The sequence below is a fragment of the Acomys russatus genome, chromosome 3 (genome assembly GCF_903995435.1).
Source record: "Acomys russatus chromosome 3, mAcoRus1.1, whole genome shotgun sequence".
Taxonomy (NCBI): Eukaryota; Metazoa; Chordata; class Mammalia; order Rodentia; family Muridae; genus Acomys; species Acomys russatus.
The window spans coordinates 52,425,634-52,449,563 of NC_067139.1; the positions used below are offsets into that span (position 1 = coordinate 52,425,634).

The window sequence follows — 23,930 nt, forward strand, 5'->3', positions numbered from 1 at the left end:
GTGACAGTCATTGAGCTGTATCATCAAAAAGTAAACTGCAAGACTTAAAAATAAGTATTTTTCCACTTACAAAGTCGTATAAGAGTTCAAAAGTTAACTTAAGCTCAGTTTCTCAAGAAATAAAGCAAGGACATGGTTTGCAAATACAGTGGTGTATGCATGTATGTGTGCACACACGGTGTGTGTGTGTGTGTGTGTGTGTGTGTGTTTATTTAAATAGGAGCTTAGTCTTTCCAAACCTCCTAGTCTTTTGATGGTAGTGGACTTTGCTAAGAGATATTAGACCTGAATAACTCACGTACTTATAAAGATGAAGCAAAGTACATCACACTGAGTCTAATTAACATAAAAATTATATTTTCAGGAATATTCAGCTGACAATAAACATAACCTCAATTAATGAGTTTTATAAACATGAAAAACCTGATGAGTTAATGTGATGACAAAATAGTAAATGCTGCCTAATGAATTTTCTAATCACCTTCCTTTTATTACTATCAGCACAGCTGATCAGATGTCCACATACAGATGGCAAGCCCAAAACCTTTACGGTAGCAGCATTCTCTGCTTTGTAATGTGGAAAAGAATGTATCTTTCATACACATAACACTACATTAAGACATGAATACGTGGCTTGCATACATTAACTCATGTAATCCTCATGCAACCCAATGGAACGTTACAGACAAGGAAACTGAGTCCCAAGAAGTCACATATCTAGACCACCAGCAGGTCACAGACAGAAAAAACCTCTCTGGCTGCCTGAGCAGCCACCACCATGTAATACTGCCTGTATCTCACAGTAACAGGAGCCATGGGTACCCTGAGCACAGACAGAATTTCAAAATGTTTGTTGTATTTGAGGCAGGCTCTGAAGTCTACGATGAGAAAAGGCCAGACTTGAGCACTAGTGTAAAGAAAGCCTTGCTGCTTCTGTGCAGCCTACCTGGCCTCTGTCTCAGGAGCAGGAGTGAGAGTAGAGAGACAGGCAGCCCACAGCCCACAGGAAGTGTCTGAGAGCACACTTAAGCCATATTCTAACCTGCAGTTAGAATGTTCCTAATTGCTTTCTTGGAGAAAAAAAAAAAAAAAAAAAGCTTAACTTAAAAGATGAGAGCCAGCCATGTATAAAGTGTCAGGTACTAGCAACAATTTCTATAGAGGAAAAAAACACTTTATTAGAGAAAGACTATAATAATGATATATACCTAACCAGGTCTGTTCAGTGCCCAGGGGGATGATCTATGCGTTCTTCACAGCATTCCCAGGCCCCTGAGCCTGGTTGGTCAGCACTGAGATGGAGTTCTGCTCCCAGATGGGAAAGCTTCCCCTCTGAGTCCAGTTGTGGAATCTGCTTGAGTAAGAGAACAGGAAAGCAACTGCTCCTCGAATGTTGACGCTGGTACACGGGTGAGGTGAGTGAGGACTCAGGGTGCACCTCTGCTTTACTAGTCGTTTAAATATTTCATTCGCAGTGAGCTGCCAGGGTCTAAGAGCTGAGTATTCTTCTCAACCTCACAGTAACCTACCCTGACCTTCCTCGTGTCCAATGGTTGCCATGTTGAGTAGTTTTATGTCAGCTTGACAAAAGCTAGAGTTATCTGATAGGCGGGAGCATCAATTGAGAAAATGTCTCCATAAGATCTGGCTGTAAGACATTTTCTTAATTAGTCGGGGAGCCCAGCCATTGTGGGTGGTGCCATCTCTGGGCTGGTGGTCCTGGGTTCTATAAGAAAGCAGGCTGAGCCAGCCACAGGGAGCAAAGCAGTAAGCAGCACTCCTCCATGGCCTCTGCATCAGCTCCTGCCTCCAGGTTCCTGTTTTGTTAGAGTCCCTGTCCTGATTTCTTTCCGGTATGGACTACAATGTGCAATTGTAAGCCAAGTAACCCCTTACCTCCCCAACTTGCTTTTTCAAGCTGTTTTGTCACAGTAATAGCAGCCCTAACTAAGACAGTTGGTAAATGTGGTTTCCTCACAAAATGCTATGGTTTCAGGGCTTGGCTTTGATTCCTCTTTGCTGCTTGATTTGGTCCCAACCCCATTTTGCAACTTCATTTTGACCCATGACATACCCACCCTGTCACTCCCCACACCCCTCTGACCCACCCTGTCACTCCCCACACCCCCCTGACCCAGCCACACCAGACTTCTTCCTATATCCAAAATACTATGGCATAGAGAGTCAGTCCTCTATGTGCATCTGAGCACTCAACCAAGAAAAATAAGCCTGGGGCAGAAGGGTACGTCTGTTCTGAACAGAGAGGAGCTTTTGCTTGTCATTACAAAACAAGACAACACAACTGCCACTCAGAGAGCACTAAGACTATGCTGTACATTGTAAGTGTGCGTGCATGTCTACAGACCATTACTATAGCATTTCATGGACGAGACTTGAGTTTTCTGGATCCTGGCATCTGCCTAAGGCAGACGTGTGCTGTGCTGTGCTTGTGTTGCGTTAGGACTTCGGCACATGAAGCGTATCACTTACAGTCCTCTATACCTTCCTTTTCCACATTCTTGCTCTAAGAACCATCTGAGACACAGAGCCTCGGCAGGCTGGCCAGAAGCAGCCCTGCTCTGAGAACCATCTGAGACACAGGGCCTCGGCAGGCCGGCCAGAAGCAGCCCTCTTGCTTTTCTTCACAGCCATCGTGAGATCTGTCTACTCCCCCCCTTTCTCATAAAGGCAGCTTTTTGTCTTGTAAACACTTCCTGGACAGGCTTCAAGGCTGAAGCATAAGCGCCACAGAGCTACGCATCCCTCGTGTCTCCTTCACAGCGGAATAACCAGTGCCCAGCACTGTTCTTAATGTCACATGACTACCAATCTCAAAACCTTATATGTCTTTTCCTGCCCTTTTCCTTACCTGTGGTATGGGTGCTTTTTGAATATGACACCACCTGCCACATCCCTGTACAAACTGAATTTTACTTTGCCACTTCCTAGTCCCCAACACCACCTTAAACCTACTTGGACAAGCTCTCCACTGAAAACACCTCACTGCTTAAAATGATGGCGACTGGGAAACAAAAAAACACAGAAGCTTCCTCTATTCAGCAGTTCTCTCAGTTAGCCATCCCCCTAACCTACATGCTAGTGAGCTCAAAACCCCCTAACTGGGAAACGGCTGTCTTCTTAGAAGGTCGTTACACCAGGCCACACATGGCCTGAAGATGGCAAAACATTAATTTTAGATAACTTTCTTAGTTAGGGTTTCTACTGTTGTGATAAACACTATGACCAAAAGCAACTTGTGGAGGAATGAGTTTATTTCAGGGGCATGGAGAGATGGCTCAGTGGGTAAGAGCACTGGCTGTTCTTCCAGAGGACCTGGGTTCAATTCCCAGCACCCACACGGCAGCTCACAACTGTCTGTAACTCAAATCCAGTAGATCCAATTCCCTCACATTCATGTAGGCTAAACACCAAATGTACATAAAAATAAATACATAATTTTTAAAAGAGTTTATTTCCTTTTACAGTTCTCAGGTCACACTCCATCGCTGAGGGAAGTCAAGGAAGTCAAGGCAGAAGCCAGGAGGCCTTCTGCTGCAGAGGCCATGGAGGGATGGTTCTTACCGGCTTGCTCCTCATAGCTTGCTCAGCCTGCTTTCTTACAGCACCCAGGACCACCAGCCCATGTGACACCACCCACAGTGAGCAGGTCCTTCCACATTAGTCACTAAGGGAGAAGGTATACCACGGCCCTGCCTGCATGCCACTCTGGTGGGGCACTTTCTCAGTTGAGGCTTCATTTTCCCAAATGACTCTGCCTTGTGTCGAGCTGGCATAAAACTAGCAAGTACAACTACCAAATGATCGCTTTGAGATGCATTAAATGCTTTTTAACACCTACACCTACATATGTGACAGAGGCGACTTAAACTTGGAATGTAATATTTAAAACACTTACAGTACTGTTGGAACTCAATTTGTGGTTCACAGTCCACGAAAATATAGTACTTTTTAAATGTTCCCTATTTTCATCATGAATAATAATAATAATAATAATAATAATAATAATTATTATTATTATTATTATTAATATTTTCATAGTGAATTATGAATTTCCCATTAATGAAGTAGATCAGGGAGAGAATGACTCTGCTAGATGCAGGTTTTCAGGATCCATTTCCCTTTAGGAAGAACTGTGAAATTCTTAAGCAACACAGTATAAAACTAAAGCTACCCAGGGTAGTGCAGGCCATCTGAATAGTCTCAGGGTATGTAGTTATACAGCAAATTGTACAGGCTTTTGTTCTACCATATTGAGACACCACTGAAAATCAAAATAACCTATTATATCAACTCTAAATACTTTTAATGGAATTGACCAAAGTTCAATATAGTAATAAATATGTGTCTTCACAATCTTACACTTTAAGTTCATCCTTTTTCCTCAACCCCAGCGAGTTGTTCCTAACCTTGCTCAGCTTTAGCTGGTGCAGGGCAGGTGCTGACGTGAGGTGAAAGAACGCAGGAGGAAGGCAAATCTTTTGACCTTAAACTGAAAAGCACCATGCTAACGCTAAAGAAGCAAGACCCCAAGACCTCACTCCGGGGGACCTGGCCCTCAAGGCCGCAAGCATCTACATTTACAGTCATTCCATCAGGCGCTGTTTCTGTTGGCTCGGCTATGCAGTGCCCTTCTGAAGACACCAAACCTGTCCATTTTGGGCTCCACATACTGGCAAACAGCCTCAACGGAATGTCCACTGCTGAAGCGATAAACAGTTCTGCCACTTCCCAGAAACCTGGACTAGGTCTGGACCAACACTTGCTTTCGGTACTCGCAGCTTAATCTGTCACCCTCTCCCATTTTACCACTGACAAGCAGCTCCCAGGTTATCCCATTCTGTACCAGGCCTCAAATCATGCAGTTCTATCACGAGTGACAGTACATCATAACGTGGCAATCCTATGGAAATAACACAGCAAGCCCTCAGAGGGAGCTCAGATGTCAGAAACACCAGGGACAAAGTCTTAGGTCTGCCACTAGGTAGATGGCCTTGGGGACTGTCTCCCCATCTGTGAAACTGCTAGCTCTGCAGAAAAAGGAATCATGCGTGCCTGTTTCCCTTCATCCTGAAAACTAACTGCACACAAAGATCAGAAACGGCAGAGGAGTAAGGAGCTCTCACTGAAGTGGGCCACACATGAATCTGCTGACCCCCACACACCAGAAGACAGGCAGCAGCGGGGCTCAGGAGGAGGGTGCAGGGCTCGGCAGCGGCCCTTTCCTGAGGATTACCTCTTTTCTTCTGGCCATTTCCAATTATGCCTGTATCTCTTCTTCCACATACTCACAAGCACATAGAGCCCCCATGCTGGTGCTGGAGCAGAAGATGGACTGCAGCTTATAGGTGTGCCTGGCTCAGTGGCACTGTTCTAGTGAGATTTCTGTTGCTGGGACGAAACTATGACCAAATGGGACTTGAGAGAAGAAATGGTTTGTGTGACCTACAAGTCCATCATGGAGGAAAGTCAGAACAGGTGCTCAAAGCAGGAAGCTGGGGACAGGAAGCTGGGGGCAGGAACTATAACAGCAACCACAGAGCACACTGCTTGCTGGCTTGCTCAGCCTGCTTTCTTATATAGCACAGGCCCACAGATCAATTATAAGTCAGAAAATGCCCCCAGGCCACCAGGATGCAGGCAGCTCCTCAGCTGAGGCTCTCTCTTCCCAGCTGACTCTAGTTTGTGCCAAGTTAACAGAAACTAACCGGCTCAGAGACATTCTAGGATAATTTGTTGCTTGTGCACAAATAAAGACTTAGGTATCCCAGTATTCAATTTTACACTTCTAAGTAAATTTGTATTTTAAAAAATACTCAAAAGGGAAAGTTTCAGTTACACAAATGCAAATATCAAAATTTTTCACTGTTCTTAAAATGTGCCAACAGGAAGCTTTGTCTTGGAGTAAATTAATGATTAGTTGATAAAAAATTCAAATTGGTGAACATAATAATCACTGTGAAGAAATAATTCAGATAAACAATAGTTTTCAAGATAGCTTAAAAAAACAGAGCACCCTGGGAATTGAAATGCTGCATATTACAAAGTAATATGGCACTTTACACATAACATATTTAGGCAATAAACCCGAAATAATACCCAGCCATCCATGTGAACACACCAAATGATAAAGTGTTCTGCAGCCGTTATAAAATGCAGTTCCACTGGGATCACCTAATATATGTTTTTCAAGCACATTCTGATGTATTCTTACAGCAAGAAAAAGCAAAACAAAAAAAGAAAACACAACGTGAATGGTCACTAAACCCCTTTCATCATGCCGCATTTTTATTAGACGTTAAATATTATCTAAAGAAGGATTTGAAAAGAAGAGCATTTTTAAATTATAAAAAAAAAAAAGCAAGAAAATTTTCTGGTGACTTTACAGAGACAGAAATGCTTCCTGGATTTGCCTGTTTCAACGAAGTTTCTGTTGCTGGGAAGAGTCTATGACCAAACACAACTTAGAGAGGAAAGTGTGCGTGTGACTTACAGGTTACAGTCCATCAGCTGTCTACTGAGGTACGAGGTACCCACATGCACCCATGAGGCCTGCTGTCAAACAGGCACGCCCTGCAAGGCCATGTGCTGGCTGCAACTTGGTTGAAAAAGCAGTCTCCAGGGAAAGGTAAAATGAGAACCAGGCATGGTGGTGCACGCATTTAATCCCAGCACTCAGGAGGCAGAGGCAGAGGCAGGCAAATCGTGGTGAGTTCGATGCCAACCTGGTCTACAAAGTGAGTCCAGGACAGCCAGGGCTATATAGAGAAACCTTGTCTCAAGAAACAGAGAGAGAGAGAGAGAGAGAGAGAGAGAGAGAGAGAGAGAGAACGAACACCGGACGTACACTCCTGCCCGCAATGAAAGGGGCCATCTTTAAAACCATAAAAGAAATGAGAGTACAAATCTAAACTCCTAACGCAGTGGTTCTCAGCCTTCCTAATGCGCGACCCTTTATTACAGCTCCTCACACTGTAGTGACCCCCAACCATAAAACTGCATTGCTGCTTCCTAACTGTAGTTTGCTACTGTTATGAATCATGATGTAAATATCTGGTATGGCCCCCAATACTGACCCACAGGTTGAGAGCCATTGTCCTAAAGGAAAACAGTTAAAGCCCTTGACTGAGGCGATCATGAGGTGGGGGTGGGGCGGGGGGTTAGGGGAAAATACTGTTGTTTTGCTAAACAATCAGCTGTCAAGCTCCATTCTAAATGTTTACAGCCACAGATTCGTCCTACTCTAATCCTTGGTCAAAGAACCTTCTTCTTACAGGGCTAATGCAGTCTGTGAACTGGTCACACTGCTGAATATAATTAACCCTGAGCTCACAGATGGGGATGGGTCTCCTCCATCAGCCTCAAGGCTCGGGAAGTGGCAGAGGGGAGCTGTGGGATGTTGACTCTGGCCATGATGTCGCTGTAGTAGGCCTCAGCTCACAGTAGCTATGGTTGTCTGCACTGGATCAAGGCATCACAGGAACTACTGAGAGCTGATGGCTGCGGAGGGAGAGCCCCACTCCTTAGGGGGCGTGACCGCCGTCCCATATGCTCCTCCAGCCTCACTAGGCACATCCGTGTGCTTCTTTACGGACAGCAGTCACTGGCTCAGGGTTATTGATAACCATGAAATAAAAAGAGGGCACGCAGCTAGGAGGGAGGTGGAGTGGGGTGCTGGGAGGGGCTGGAGGTAGTTAGTAGCAGACGGATGTGATCAATATACATGTACAAATGTAGAAAACTTCCAAAGAATAAAATACATTATTTTAAAGATACACTTGAATGTATTAAATCCAAATCACCTGCTTTAGCTGTGCAACCCCAAGCAAGTTACTTACTCTCCAAGCAGTAAAAAGACCAAGCCATGTACAATTAGTCTTCAAAATCCACAAACTGTTATTCAGCTCTTACAACAACCAGAAGGGAAAGGAAGCTGTGAGAGCAACTAGACTTCTGAACTGGGTGCCATACAGGCACAGAATCCTCCTAACATCTCAGGGACTTCCTGTTCTACAATATGGTTTTAAAACACATGCACATAACCACTTATACATACACATAAACACATGATACACGCATATACACACGTGCATACACACATAGCTTCCCTTCATACTGGTTCAGTAACTATCATCTAGGAAATCCTTTCTCCTCTATTAACTTGCTCGCTTCATCCATACAGTAAGACAGCGGAGCTTCCGACTATGAGAAGCAAACCAGCTGGAGGATGGACACATTTGGATTCGAGCTCACTACAAATATACACTGACCAGAGTGTGTGCTACTAGCATAAGAAAACACACACACACACACACACACACACACACACACACACACACGCAAAGAACAAAAGAGTTCACTCGTAAATCTTCATATTTATAACCCAGTGATTCCCAACAATGGTGTCAAGATAACTCATTAAAAGCACAGGAAATAATCCCAAGGATTGGCAAATGGGATTACACAGGAAATGATCTTCAGAGTTAAGAGACAGCCTGTAGAATGAGACAAAAATTCTGCCAAATACTTATCAGAAGGAGTATTAATATTTAGAATATATAAAGAACAGCAAAAATTAAACAACAAATCATCCACTTAATAAGCAGGGTAATATGCTAAAAATACAGTTACAAAAAGAAATGCAATGGCCAATAAACACTTGAATTAAAAAGTGTTCAATACTTCAGCCATCAGGGGATACAAACAGAAACTGCACTGAGAGCCCATGTCACTCTAGGCAGTATGGCCAACACCATGAAAACAAACGCCAGAGAGGATATGGGCAGAAGAAACCCTATTCACTGGTGGGAATGTAAACTGGTACAGCCACTATGAAAAATCAGGGTGCAGGTTCCTCAAACCTACAGCTAGAACAACTATACAAACCAACTGTGACACTTGTATTCAACCAAAGGACTCCAAAGTCAACACACCACAGAGGGACCTGCACATCTGCATTAACAGCTATTCTATTCACACTAGGCAGGAAGAAGCAGCCTAGATGTCCATCACAGATGAACGGGTGATGAAGATGTGGTGCATACACCCAATGGAATTTTACTCAGCTGTAAAGAAAAATGAAATCATAACATCTGCAGGAAAATGGACAAAACTGGAAACTATTATGTCAAGCAAAATGTACAGACTCAAAGATCATGTGTTCTGTCACATGTAGACCCTAGATTTAAAATTGTGCAAGTGTGTTCAGTGCATGCCTTTGTGTGTGTGTGTGTGTGTGTGTGTGTGTGTGTGTGTGTGTCAAACATATATGTAGGCCATGAAATTTTAAAAAATGAAATCCTGAGAGGAGTGGGGAAATACCTTGGTGAGAGAGAATAGAGGAATCTATGTGGTTGAAAGCAGAAAGAGGGAGGCCTTAGGGAGAGAAGAAGAAGCAGTGGGAGAGGCGAGGGTCATAGGAGGGGATGGTAGGAGGGCGGGACAAGGTACAATGGCAAGTATGTATCAGAATGCCACGATGGGCTCTCTTAGCTTGTCTGCCAACATAGGAAACAATGAAGGGGGGCGGGGGCAGAGGAAAGCTCATGACTCAGTAGAAAGGTCCTGTCTTTAATAAACGTGCTGAGCATCCCAGAGAAACTAGAGGTGGGCTCTAATCTCATACCATATACAAACTTTGATTCAAAAGGGGCGTATACGTTTTCTCTAGCAGTGACCCCACAGACTGATTCTATGAGCAGAAACTTTTTTCTTCGATGTATAATAAAGTTAACTGCTTTGAATCATTTATACTTTAAACTGTACTGTAGACAGGAGAAATATTCATAAAGGAAAAACTTAACTCAGCTTAAAAAAAAATACCACGTATTTTATTTTTACCTTTCCCAAGAATAAAGCATACAGAGAAAATGCATAAAAACAAACATGTACTTCCTACATGAGATAATTTAGCCTCTTAAATCACGTGTGTATGCTCTTTTAAATAGGTATTTGAGAGCCCCTTGGGAGATCACATGTTTCCCACTGTTTTTCATCCTTATTACCAAAAAGATAAATAAGATTTAGGGTCACTGAAAATCTATGGGGTGGGGGAGGAGCCAGTACAACACAGGACAACTTCCTCCGGAGATGGCTCACAAGAATATGGCTGTCTTCACTGAATATGTAATTTGGGGGAAATAAACCTTTCACTCAAGACTCGTGTACTGCTCAAACATGTTTGCTCCTTCTATATGATCCCAGAGCTTCTTACCTAACATCACGCTAAGTGGTGCATCAAAACTGGGAGCCTCCACCTCTCACCCACAGACACGCAGAGCGGAGGTGTGGACTGTCTGCCAGAGTCTCAGAAAACAGGATCACAACACACACCCTTATATCTCCACACACCCTCCCTGCCTGCCTGACATTCTCACATCGGCTGTGAGAGCTGACTAGAAAGTGTCCATGGAACCGAAAGACAGGACTTTGTAGCTAAGCTACAAGAGATAATCAACCCAGGAGAGTTCTTCAGAAATGAGGACTGAATGCAGACTCCGGGAGGGGCTCTGGCCTCTTCTGCTACACAGGCAACATTAATCTGCTATTGTAAGTTATTCCTTAGTCGGCAAACTGTACCTTTTAAAGTCAACCACAAGCCCACTGTCAACACTGGCCAAAGACAGAATGAAGTCAATAATCCTCTACCTTCTTTGAAGTAGATTTAGGTAAACTGAGCATAGTGGCGCAGGCCTATAATCTCAGGGCTCAGGAGGCTGAGGAAGGCTAAGGGTTCAAGGCCAGTGTTTAGTACATAATGAGATCCTATCTGGAAAAAACAGTGAGTGGCGATGGAGTTCACTGGTAGGAAGCTCGCCAGTCATATCCAAGGCCCCAAGATCCACCCCCAGTGCCACAAAAAGAAATATAGATGGACACGTTTCTGTAAATCAATCAAATATATAATAATTCAAGCTATATCTGTATATATATATATATATATATATATATATATATATATATATATATATATATATATATATATAAACTTTATACTTTTACCAAGTTGTCTTTTAAAGGTACATTTTTTAATTAAAAAAAAAGTAACACTATTAAAACAAGTAGCATCCCAGGAAAGAGTGGCTTTTTAAAAATCTAATTCCATCTGGAGTTTCTCCCCAAGTCAATGTTTGTCACCTGAGGCCACTGTTCCCTGCGTGTCCAGCAATGATAGGTTCAGATATTAAATGGCCTTACCTAACACATTTGAGTGCACAGTCTTTGAACAGGATCCGTGTAAATCTGTGTGCTATACAGGATGCTTATGCAAAGAACCAAAACCAGATTCACTGCCAACAAAAGCCTCATCAGAACTGTTCCTGGACCAAAACAAGTCTCCAGGCCCCACATATCCATGTGACCATTTGCAAAAGCTTCATTTTCACATAAAAATGAGGCAAACAAAATCAGAATTGTACTAAATAAATTCAACTGCATTCAATGTGGGAAACACTGACATTTTTTAAATCTGCCCTCTCCCCTTCAATGCTTGAAGCCATCAATTTAAAGCAAGGAAACTCCATGTTGGCCTGGTTCCAATACTGACCTCATGCCAAAACAAAAATAAAGGCCTTAAAATAGCCCAGCGGCCAGCATCCAATTACTGTGCTGGCCCAAGACCAGCACACACAGGAAGTTATTTTCTCTTCTTCCTCCATGTACCTGTGTATTAATCATTTCTGCACAAATACTTTTATTTCCTCCAAATAAACACTGGACAGGAAAATGCTGTCACAAGAAGAAAACGTTTGGTATGACCGCCTCAAACTGTCCATCCTTAGTCAGCCACAACCAACAGTCAAAGACATAGCAAAGAGCATGAAGAAACACCAGCAAAGTTGTGGTGCTTTTGAAAATCAATTTCCAACAATTGAGCAATTATCAAAAGACAAATACTTAAGCCTTTATTCTCTATCATTAAAGATACCATTTAAAGCAGTATTGAGGCATATTCTGATAGGAATTCTGATAAGAGACAACTGCATGCATTGCCCTGTGATCCCAACATCTCCTGAGGAGTGGGCAACACCACTCCAGCAGTCACACTCACCACACCCAGTGTCTGCGAACAGCCAATTACTACCCTGTTCTCCAGTTCCTTGAGTCCAAACCACCACACTATTTTCATTCTTTAATCAAATGTACCTTCCACGAAATAAGCAAGTAAATGAAACCGGAGTACTTACCTACAGTTGGGAGGGGGGTCCAGCGTGATCTCTGCAAGCTCCTTCTGAATTCTTTAAAATGAAGACAAGGAAAATAATGTTGAAACATATTCACCCGCGACCCGCTTCATCAACATGCTGCACTGGTTACAGTATCGTCTCCCATCCGCACACTGGGTGGGAAATGCTAGTCCTGCATGAAGTATCAAACACAGTAAGAAGAGGCGCTTTCTCCCGTTTTGAAATGCAGCTACACAGGGTAACAGGAGGTCACCCCCTGGCTGCAGCACACCAGCCATTATTCCATTGTGGAAGTAACACTGTGGCTTCATCAACCCTCAAAGTGAGGATTTATTTTTTTCCCCAGAAACAGAAAATTGTTTTTCTTAGCTCGAGTTCCTCTCTGGAAACAAAGCTCTGGGACAAAGATGGCAAACACTCCCACCCTCCCCCACCTGAGCTCGGTGGCTGAGGTGCACACCTCCTAGCTTTTATTCTTTCCACTCTTGGTGGTCATGCTATAGCAGATAAAGCCAGACTGGGAAAGACTCTCTCCTCAGTTTGGGGAAAAATCAATCAATCAAACTTTCCATTGACATACTTATGTAGTTTTTATTTCCAGATAGGCAAGCATCTGGATTCATCGCAGGACTTCTTAACTGGGGCTTCCGATAACAAGAAAAAAATTAATACCACTAGCCAAAATTTTGAATTTAATTACAAACATTTGCCATGTTATTTAGAGGTCATAAGAATTCTTCTTAGAACATCCCCATATTGAATAACAAGCCGAGCATCCTAAGTTGAATCAAGCATCCTGGCTGACCCAATCAACTGATTGTCGGTATCTCATTCCAACCTAAGACCCAGACACCAGTAAAAGCAAGCTGCGGCTTCCAAGCCTGGCACTATTTATTCCTTCTGCTATAAATACCTGAATACCGTGTGCATTATTCCTGAATACTGCATGCATTATAACTGAATACTGCATACATTATAATTGAATACTGCGTGCATTATACCTGAATACTGCATGTATTATACCTAAATCTGTGTGCATTATATCTGAACAATGCATGTATTATAACTGAATACTGTGTGCATTATACCCGAATACTGCATGCATTATTCCTGAATACTGTATGTAGTATTTTAATATCATTGCATGAGCCTGACATGAAGAAAGGAAATAATTTTAAACTTGCCTCTGTCCTCATGTTACTAGGAGCAGGGAGCTGCTGGGAACAGAGCCCAGGGACTCATGGATATTAAGCACAGCACTACCAATGAGCTATACCAACCCATTCACACAGAGTTCTACTCTGATTGGCAACCACATCTAACATCCTATGAGCATGCGGAGAACCTAGCAGTTCCCTCTGCTTCCTGTGAATACCCCTGGCTCTCTTAACTATGGTTGATGACTTAGGCTTTGTTAAAACAAGTAAAGCACTCTCAAAAGCAGCTTTGTTTATAAGTGAGATTATCAACAGATCTGCATAATTAAGACAGTACAAAAGTGACAGCTAGCTAAAGTATCTTAAAAGGATTTAAATAATAGACACTCATGCTTAAACTATTTCATTCTATATCTTTGTTTACACTTATTTGTGAACCTTTATTACACACACACACACACACACACACACACACACACACACACACACGTGCTTATCAGAGGACAACCTAGAAGAGGAGGTTTTTCTCCTTCCACTGTGTGGGTTCCTGAGATTAAACTGAGGTTGTCAGGCTTGGTGGCAACTGTTTTATCTGCTGAGCCATCTTGCAGCCCTCTTTCCATATATATTTTAAGCCAACAAATGGAACTATAAAGTAAACATGCTTCCTCCCACAGCGCTGCTACTAACTCTAAAGAAACAGCAACACCAGCCAATGTTCGGGTCTCTAACCCCTGAGACTCTGGTGTAATGACAGAGATAGAGACTGATAAAGTGGAAAAACTTCTATTTTACTTCCACTTTAGGCCATTAGCTGTGTCCACAAACAGAGACAGCTCACACCTGCTCTGTATGCCTCAGTTTCCTATCCTATAAGAAAGACAAATTCAATGATCCTTTATCGTTAACACTCTGTAATTACCATTTGCATATGAATAAGTATGACTCAAAAGTGAAAAAAACAAGTGTCAAAGACATGAAAAGAAGCATAAAACAGACTTCCAAAATGAAATGGGTGAGTCCAGGCTAACTATGGTAGGCTGAGCACTCACACACTCATAGCCCCCATCCAGGAAAGTGGAGTACAAAAGTGCAAGAGAATAAACTACAAAGACAATGAGCCTCAAGGGTGGAAACAGCACAGCTGTAACTGGCAAAGAAAGCTTTAGAATGTAAAGGGTAAAGGTTCAAAAGGGATGGGATGTAGCTTTGTGGTATAGCACTCGTCCAGAAAAATCTAAGGTCTTGGATTTGAATCACAGTATCACCAAAAATAAAAATGAATGAATAAAAGATTCAAAGAAAAAATACCCCAAAGAAAAGACACTCACACCAGGAAATCATACATCAAGTATGAAGGAAACTTGAGTGCAATGTACGTTTAATAAAACAGCATGACGGGCTTCATCGTTTTGTCTAAGTGCTCTGACTAAACCTATGGCTCAGGAACCAGACTCAGCTTGCAGACAAGTTAACTCTTACACGCTGTCCGGCCTGCTGTTGACCATCCACAACTGTACACCTGGTTGACAGTGAACAAAAGGGAGGTTGTAGCTGCACTGTACCATGTAACCGTCACAAATGCCGACCCTTGAAGATGCAAAGTTAATCACAGCTACCAACTCCCAGCACAGAGGGTTGGGGAGCTGCTAGGAGGCCTCACTTCTCCTGCAGAGGGCCTTGGCTCCTAGCACCCAACATGGTGGCTCTCAAACATGTATTGCTTCCGTTTCAGGGGATTTGATGCCCTATACTGGCCTCCCCAGAGAAGGCAAAACTTAAACCAATAAAGTAAAAATAAATAAATATAAAAACAAAACAAAAACCAGCTACAGGTCAATGTGAGACAACAGGGAATAAATCACACAAACAAAGTATTAGTATCTCCATTTTTCAAAGTGGGAACCAATAAGTACTATGGGAGAAAAAAGGAAATGAAACTCTAAATATGGTCTTTAGGGTATAAAGACAACCAAGAACGATTTTTTAATTAAAAAGACGGGAAGAAAGACTAGGTAAACTAATTAAATCCTAATATTTCAAAGCAAGGTGTCAAAAGATATTATTTGCTTATTTAATAAATAAAAATAAGCGTATTTAGAGTTACATTAAAACACACACACACAATAGAGTTAAAAGCAGAAACATCTACAAGGTTTCTTTAAAAACTCTCAGGACTGAAAAAAAAAAACTCTCAGGACTAAGACTGGAGAGACAGCTCACAGGTTATTGCTGGGAATTGAATCTGGGGTCCACTGCTCTTCCAGGCGATCCCAGGTTTGATTCCCAGCAATCACTGACAGCACACAACTGTACCTCCAGTGTAGGGTATCTTTGGGTCTCCTCTAACACTAGGCATACATGTGGTGCACCAACAAACATGCAGGCAAATTACCCATATAAATAAAATCAATCTAGGCAGGCGGTGTGGTGCACACCTTTAATCCCAGGACTCTAGAGGCAGAGGAAGGTGGATCTCTAAGTTTGAGCTCAGCCTGTTCTACAATGTGAGTTCGAGGCCAGCCAGAGCTACACAGAGAAATCCTGTCCAGAAAAACAAACAAATAAATACATCTTTTTTTAAAAAAATCAAAACTGACTATCTGGAAAACATGGATAGCCAAAAAAAAAAATCATTGCTTCCAAAAAACTCCCTTCCTACTGTGAGTGATTTGTTTTGAGAAAAGAGTGACTTCAACAATATTTATTTTGTTTTTTAATTATGTGTATGCATGTATAGCTGTGTAAGTTCATGCACATGTGTGCAGGCACCTATATAAATGGTGGCATCCAACCCCTGGCAGCTGGAGTTACAGACAGGTGTAAGTTGTGTCGAGTGGGTGATGGGAACCAAACTCAATTCTGTTCAAGAACAGTTCACGCTCTTCACTTCAGAGCCATCTCTCCAGTCTATGAGTGACTTTTATAAACTGTTTTTAAAATTAGAAAAGGGATACAAGAAGCATTCAAAGAGCATCCTTAAATGGCAAAAGAAACTTGTTTTTGACACAGATATAGCTATGCAGCCCAGCTGACCCTGAACTCACACTCCAAAGTGCTAAGATTACAGGCCTATACCAGCCACATACAGCTCAAAACTATTTTTAATCTAAAAGAACTTTATTGGGATTTCAAATACCAAATTTGAAAAGACAAGTAAACAAGCAAATACTAAATTTGAAAATTAAAAAAAAAAAAAGAATTTGACAAACTGTAACTTCCGGTCATAGAATTCCCCAAAACAACCCAAACTTCTCTCCTAGCCACCACAGTTCCACATATTATTCACTTTAAAAAGTAATTTCCTGATAAATTTGACAACTCTAAGCAATAAGCCAATATATTATAATATATGTTGAGCCACTGTAACCTAAGAATGGCTGTTTCTCTTGACAGAGACGATTGCACAAAGAATTGCTATTTAAACTATTGCAAGGTGTGCTGCTGTATTAAATGACAGCAGTCCAATTCTATCTCCAGAACCTGGTTGTGGAATGTATTGAGTTTCTCTGTCTTGACTAAGGAGTAGGAGACAGGCAGCCCTGTGCCTGGGGTGAAGTGTCAATACTTCACCCTTCAAGAGGACCTTTTACATGATGAGCTCAGGCCACTAAAGAGAGAATTAAACAAATCACACAGAATTCTGTGTCTGCTTCCTCTTTCCTCACTTACAGGATAAGGAAACTAAGGTTACCACACAAGCAAGCAGAACGAGACCCTGGTCCTCCGAAGAGCAGCAGGCTCTCTAAGCCAGCTTTCCAGCCCCCACATCTACACTTTCTCTATTCCCCCATAGATTGTGCACCTTAAGACACATCAGCACACCAAGAAGAGACTTGATACCTTATGAGTATATATACAGGGGGAGGAGTCAGTCACAGTCATTGGGGAGGGACGTAGGGGGAAAGCAGGAAGGAGGGATGGGATAACAATTGAGATGTAATATGGATGAATGAATAAAAAGGTAAAAAAAAAAAAAAAAAAAAAAAAGACACATCAGCACTCTTAGCCAACTGAACATTTCCTTCCCAGACAGCTTATTCTCAAGAAGCATCACACTAATTTTATTCCATATTTTTAGTGACAAAACGGTCTCTATAAAAAACAAAATAAGAAAACCCTGCCAGTGCACATAAGCCCACAATTTAATTCTGAGTGCCGCTAAGCACCACACACCTGTCATTTTAAGAGACCGCTGACTTAGAACACAGCATCAATTAAGTGCGTGCATAAACTGTAAGATGCCTGCTGACTCCAAAACACTGGAAAACTTTAAAAGCACACTTCAAGAAAAAACAAAAAACCCAAGAACAATCACCACAAGCAAACTGATGAGCCCATGCTAGAACAAAGGGCCTCACCGGAGTACACTAAGATCCACCTTCCCCTTAATAAAAACTCCTCCTAGCCTGGCACTACACTGGAAGTCCAGGAACACTCCAATGTCAGCTCTGAGCAAAACTAGCTTGAAATAAATCTGTGTTAAAATTCACATTTATTGAAATGCCAATGTGAAGGAGGCAGAGTCAATTCAATGAGGACCTCAAAACAGATGTATTGTGGAACTGACTAGCAATTTCATCAGAACTGTGCACAGTTGTTACTCTAGACATTATATAGGTGTCAAACTGCACATCTGCAAACAGCACAGAGCAGTGTGGGCACTTCACGAGAAGCAGCAGTGGTAGGGACATGCCAGGCTTTCAGGTAAAACTGTTCTCAAAGGGGCCTGCATCATAGGCGTAACCTTCCCTCTTCACTATAAAAAAGACAAAAGTTCACGCTGCTGTTTCAATACTGAACTGTGTAGAGCGCAGTTTTGCAATACTTCAAAAATGAAATATTTTAGGGAAACATTTCTAAAACATTAATTCTACAATTACAGTAGATTTATTACAGTAATTATTAATCCTACAATCCTAGCACTACAATTCCCTTGGTAATTGAGGCCCTAAGTGAAAAGCACTTTACCTGAGTTACTACCAAATGGATTAATTGGGTATCCAAGTAGCCCTAGTGTAACAACACTGAGCTGAGTCTTTGAGGCTAACAGCAGCTTCACTGTGTCAACATTTACACCAAATAGAACTGAAAAAAAAAAAAAAAAATTCTCCTCACAGACAGTAACTGGCAGAAAGTCTAACTGGCAGCGCCCACTTTGTAGAGCTGACCATAAGCAAAATGCGTACGGCACTCCAAACTCACAGCAACTCTCTGGGGCGGCCACCATCCTCTTAGTTTCGCAAACAAGAAAACCAGGTATGGTAGCATGGTAGCATACCTGTCGCGCCAGCACTTGGGACATGGGGGCAGGAGGCTCTCAGGTTCAGTGCCAGGCTGGGTTTTATAACTAAGTTTCAAGGCAGCCTGGGCTACACAGTCTGATTCTATCTCAAGCACATCCCCCACCCTGAACAAGCGAATGGAATGACAAGAGACACTAAAGCGTGTTCCAGTCAGAGAGCTCAAGCCTCAGAAGCGGGGTTCCAAGCAGAGCTTTGACTGCTGGTGCTTATCCACAGCAGGATAGTGTTTAGAAGGAGGTTTCATCTCAATACTAAGTCTTCACTTTTTAAAATACAAATTAAATTTTTATTTTGAAACGCTAACTTTAGGTTCTAACTGAAACCCCAGTATCCAAGAAAGGCCTCATTCCTGCAACAGGCAGAGCAGTCGAGCTGAGCAGGCCACCTAGGCCCCACTGCATGAGGATGAGGGTGGGGGATGGGGTGGGGGATGAGGTGGGGGATGGGATGGGGGATGGGGTGGGCCGCTTCTCCTCCATGATTCTCAGTTTCCCCACATTCTTAGCACCCTGAAAACAAACCTCGCTTTTTCTTACTTAGACCATTTAGCTGCCAAGCAGCATTTTTACATGTAAAACCAGCAGTAAATGGCTTCACATACTGCCACAGGAACCTTATAACTCGAATGTGTCAGTCACATGCCCACAGAAGGGCTTTGCCTGTGAAGGGACTGCCTTTCCTGGGGAGCAGCTAGATGGTGCCTCTGACTGAAACAGTATTTGTAATACTTCCTACTGGGTGTCAAGCAGGCGCTACCCTGGGCTAGGCGCATATAACCATCTCTAACGTCTGTTTTATCCCCTATTTACAGAAGGTCTCCCTTCCATAGTTTATTCATGAAATCACCAGGATGTGCTTTCCAAAATACTGTAGTAAAATTAAATAAAAGATGAGCTGAGCCGTGAACTTGGAAGGATGGCGTTGAAAGGTATGCCTTCCTTCATAGGCAGAAAAGAGAAATCTGTAGTGATGAGCTGTTACAGGGGAGCCAGGGACCGTCCCTCAGGACTACTCCCACACACCAGTCTAGCCTGAAGTACTCCTGAACGACGCGCTCAGGGCGGCACAAACGTTTCTAGAGGTAACTGTGTAAGATGCCGATTTGAGCAGCCTTACCCATCTACTTACCTAAATGTAAATGTCTCCACTTGTGACCTTTCTTATCTACCCTGCCCCAAGCCCACTTAGCAGGAGCAGGTCACTGTGCAATGTACCTCAGGAGGAGAGAGGCCACTGTGCCAAGTTCCCCTGGATGTGAGGTCTAGCGGCAAAAAGAAGCAGAAGTGTTCTCCTGTCTAAACAAGTGAATACCCGGAGTGATCTGACTTTCTATAATTCTCACAACAGTGGTCAGAGATCCCAGTAAGGAAAAGGGAGTATTCAGGCAGGAGCACACAAGCTGTGCGCATCTAGGACAGCTATGACAAACACTTGTTAGATCACAATGTCACAGCATGACATCAAAAGGGTGGACACCCTGCATCTAATTGGCTTGAATGGCTTGCTGACCAGTCGCCAGAGCGCCTGCAAAGGTTCATCCCAGGCCTGTGGATAGGACTAAGGTGGAAGGACACACAGGCTTTAGTTTTTAGGAAAGGAGTTCCCTAATTCCTATCACCCAATGGCTTTATTCAACATTAAGAGTGTCTACTCACCTGAGGTTACGTGTGGTGAGAAGTTAACACCTATATACTGCTGCTAGTCGTACTTAATATTTTCTATTTTTATTTTTAAAAGGTATTAAAGATCATAAAATCACAAGCAAGTATGAGTCCACTGAATGTAATCTCCCTTTCAAATCATCTTCCAACCACCAGGCTATAATGCAATGCTATCACAGCAGCTGCCCTCTAAGCCAACTGACATGCCAATCACCATAAGAGGTTGAAGAAGTGACAGAGCATCATCCACGTGCCTCCTTTCCCGATCTACCTGCATCAAGAGCAACCCCTCACTTGATGTAATACAACCAAGATGCATTAAATCAAGCATTTCTGACTTTACCAACAGGGAAGGTCAGAGACTAAGTTATCACTCAATAACTATTTCAATAGGGGTGTGTGTGAGAGAGAGAGAGGGAGAGAGGGAGGGAGAGACTGAGACTGTAGGCGTGTGTGTGTATAGGAGTAAGAGCAAGAGAATGGGGTGTGTGCTCAGTCTGAGTATACATATATGTGTAAGCCGGAGGTCAACATCAGTTACCTCCCCCATCACTCCCTGCTCATCCTGGTTGTTTTTTATGATAGCTGAGACAGGATCTCTTCAGTAAACCTGGAGCTCACTGATTAGACAAGACCTGATGGCCAGTGAGCTACAATGACCCACCTGTGTCCAACACACACACACACACACACACACACACACACATCCCTGCTCAGAGCACTGGCTTACAGGTGTACACCATCGTGCCCAGTTTTTATGGGTGATATTAAATCAAATTCAGCAGCACGCACTTGCTCACTGAGCCATCTCGCCCTCCCCCAGCCCAAGTCAAAAGACTCTCAACACCTACTCTGTGTTAAAGAACAGAAAACTATGTTTACAATCAAATTATACTTTTATAGTGTCCTGCCCATGTTCTTCTAACAAGGCATATCAATACACTACAAGTACAGATTTTATAATATGCCATGGCTTTAAATAGGCTTTTGAAAGTTTTTCATAATTAAAAAGCACATTTTTTAAAAACACATCATATTGAAGAGGGAAAACAGTATAAACTCTATGACCCTTCAGTCCAGAAAAATGACTAAACACAAGGGAAATGTGAGTGTAAGGTGATAACTGGCTAGCAATGCAACATTGGCAGTGCTGGGTACCTTTTGGCACTGGTTGACAGTTTGGCAGCTGTCTTGCTGGATATCTTCCCCTCCTTTTTCTTGGGCTGGACTTGTTCTCGCTCAGGTTCCTGCTGAACGCTCTCCCGTTGGTCTCCATCAGAACTCCCCCCACTGGTGCTGGGACTGTCGTCAACTCTCTGCGCCTCAGTGGAGGACATCTTAGATCCTGGATTGAAGAAGGAAACATCATTTACACTGCTGTGGGAGGGACTACAACAAGGTTCATCTAGAATGGGGAGAAAAATGAGCCAAAGAAACAAAAGAAGCATAGTGAGAACTGCCCATTTATGGAACAAATAGCTCCCAGGAAGAGAAGTGCTCTTCTTATGCCCTCACGTAAAGTTTACACACAAATGTTGGTAGCAATTTTACTGACAAGGCACAAGGTGGAAACAATTGAACGGTTCTTTTGTTGGTGGGGATAGTGTGCTGCATCCACATGACAATACACCTCAGAAGTCTGGGATCTGCACACTTCAGCAGGAAGACCTTGAGTCTTTGCGCTCAGTGAGAGAAGGCAGCCGCAAAGACCACAGACTGCACAAGCTCATTTGTAAGAAATGTCCAGACAGGTAAAACCATGGGGACATTAGAGACCATGTACAGGGAAGTGACTTCTGGTGGGCAGGAAGCTTCCTTTGAGTGGCAATGATGTCCTTACATTAAGTGGTTGTCACAGTAGAAAAGCCTCCGAGTGGTTCTGCTTCGTGCTGTGCTGCTGAGGACTGGCGCCAGGGTCCTGTCATGCTAGGCAAGCGCTCAGGCTAAGGTGTACATATGAAGATGGTGGACTTGGGCCTGGAGGTGTAGTCTTGGGAGAGTGCACGTTCAGCGGAGCTCAAGCTCCAGCATTTACAAAAATGGAGGGGATTAATTTTATAAGGTGAATTACGTCTCAAAAGGACTGGCAAAAAATAAACCAGAAAGGACCAGAGAGACGGCTCAGGGGTTAAGAGCACCAGCTGCTCTTCCAGCACTCACATGGTGGCTCACAACCTAACTCCAGCTCCAGGGATTTGTGACATCCTCTCTGGGCACCAGGCACATATGTATGTGGTGCACAGACATGCATGCAAACAAATATCAATACACAGAAAATAAGATAAGTAAGTCTTTAAAAAGGGAGAAAGAAAATGGTTTAAAAGCCTAGTTTTTATAGGCATTGGGCTAAGCACTTTGTGCTGAGCTTTGAGAAGCCCTGACAGGTAAAGAGAGCTGCAAAGTGTCCTGACAGGTGGCGCAAAAAGGCACAGGGCTGAGAAACAGGGGCACTACCACACTCACATCCAATCAATACACCCTCAGAGCTGAGCCAAGGTTAAAATCCTCTAAGCGGGGAAATTGTTTTAAGTAACCTTTGCGATAACAGACCAGTGACCACGTGCTTCTAAGTAAGAACTGGAGCTTAGGAGGGTGCGGGCACTGACCCAGCGCCACGAAGCAACCATGTTGCACAAGCGATAGAGACACTGAGACACTGAGGGCCTCGCTCTTTCCCAGTCTGGAGAAAATCTCCCTCGAGGTTTGAAATTCACTCTGCTCTGAGTTCATGCTTCTGTAGCAGCTCTGATTACCAACTCAATTTCCTCAATACCTTGATACCTAGGTAGCCACAGTAACCCAGAGAGCAGACACAGAAACGCACTGAGCGGGAAGAATATTGGCAATCTCATTCCATCACCGTCGACCATCATTTAATCCTCATCATCACAGCCTCTATGACCTAACAAGCTGACAGACCCAGAACTGAGCCGACAGAACTCATGCCCAGACTCTACAGGGCCTCGAGCCACCAGTAATCACTTTTTGGGTCTCATATACCTAAAGCTCAGACGTGACTTTGAAAAATGAGACTGCTTGTCTCATCATCAACAGCAAAACACACCCACATACTTTCACACTCACGGCGGGGGGGGGGGGGGGGGGAGCAGAGAAAGAGAAAAAAGTTTTATCCAAATTCCTCTTGAAAAAGACCCTTTTTGGTTACTCTTAAATTGTGGCTTGGAAATAAAACCATTCCGGATATGATAAAGAATAAGCTTCAACGCACACAAAAACAGATGCTTCACTTAAAACACACTTATTACGATTATTACCTAGCTCAAAGGCAGGACCCAGTAAGTCCGTTCAGCCTTCATCATCATCAGCTCAACACAGAGTTTGCTCAAAACCATGGTGGCTTTTGTAACACAGGCTTTTAGCAGACTAAGACAAACTCCATAAGACACGTATGCACAGCAAAGGATCGGAGGAACCGGGAAACACCAAGATGGAGCATGAAAAGACACCACACATGGCAATCCCGCCCTCTGCCCTTACAGTTCCTTTGCTCATAACAAATAAACAGTAAGTCTGTCCAAACAGCTCTCAAACACTCCTAGGAAATCGGACAGCCCTGCTACCACTTCAGTAAATGGAGAGCAT

General features: G+C 43.1%; 1 protein-coding gene across 1 annotated transcript in view; it reads right to left on the bottom strand.

Moving 5' to 3' along the window:
- Nucleotides 1-21,668, bottom strand: part of LOC127184087 (ubiquitin-conjugating enzyme E2 E2) — a 262,961-nt gene extending 241,293 nt beyond the window's left edge. The window contains exons 1-2 of the mRNA XM_051140322.1: nucleotides 21,486-21,668; nucleotides 12,204-12,254 (exon numbers count right to left, since the gene is read on the bottom strand). Coding sequence (XP_050996279.1) covers nucleotides 12,204-12,254; nucleotides 21,486-21,664 — 230 coding nt within the window. The 5' untranslated portion in view covers nucleotides 21,665-21,668. The remainder of the gene's footprint in view (nucleotides 1-12,203; nucleotides 12,255-21,485) is intronic.
- Between the last annotated feature and the right edge of the window lie 2,262 nt (nucleotides 21,669-23,930).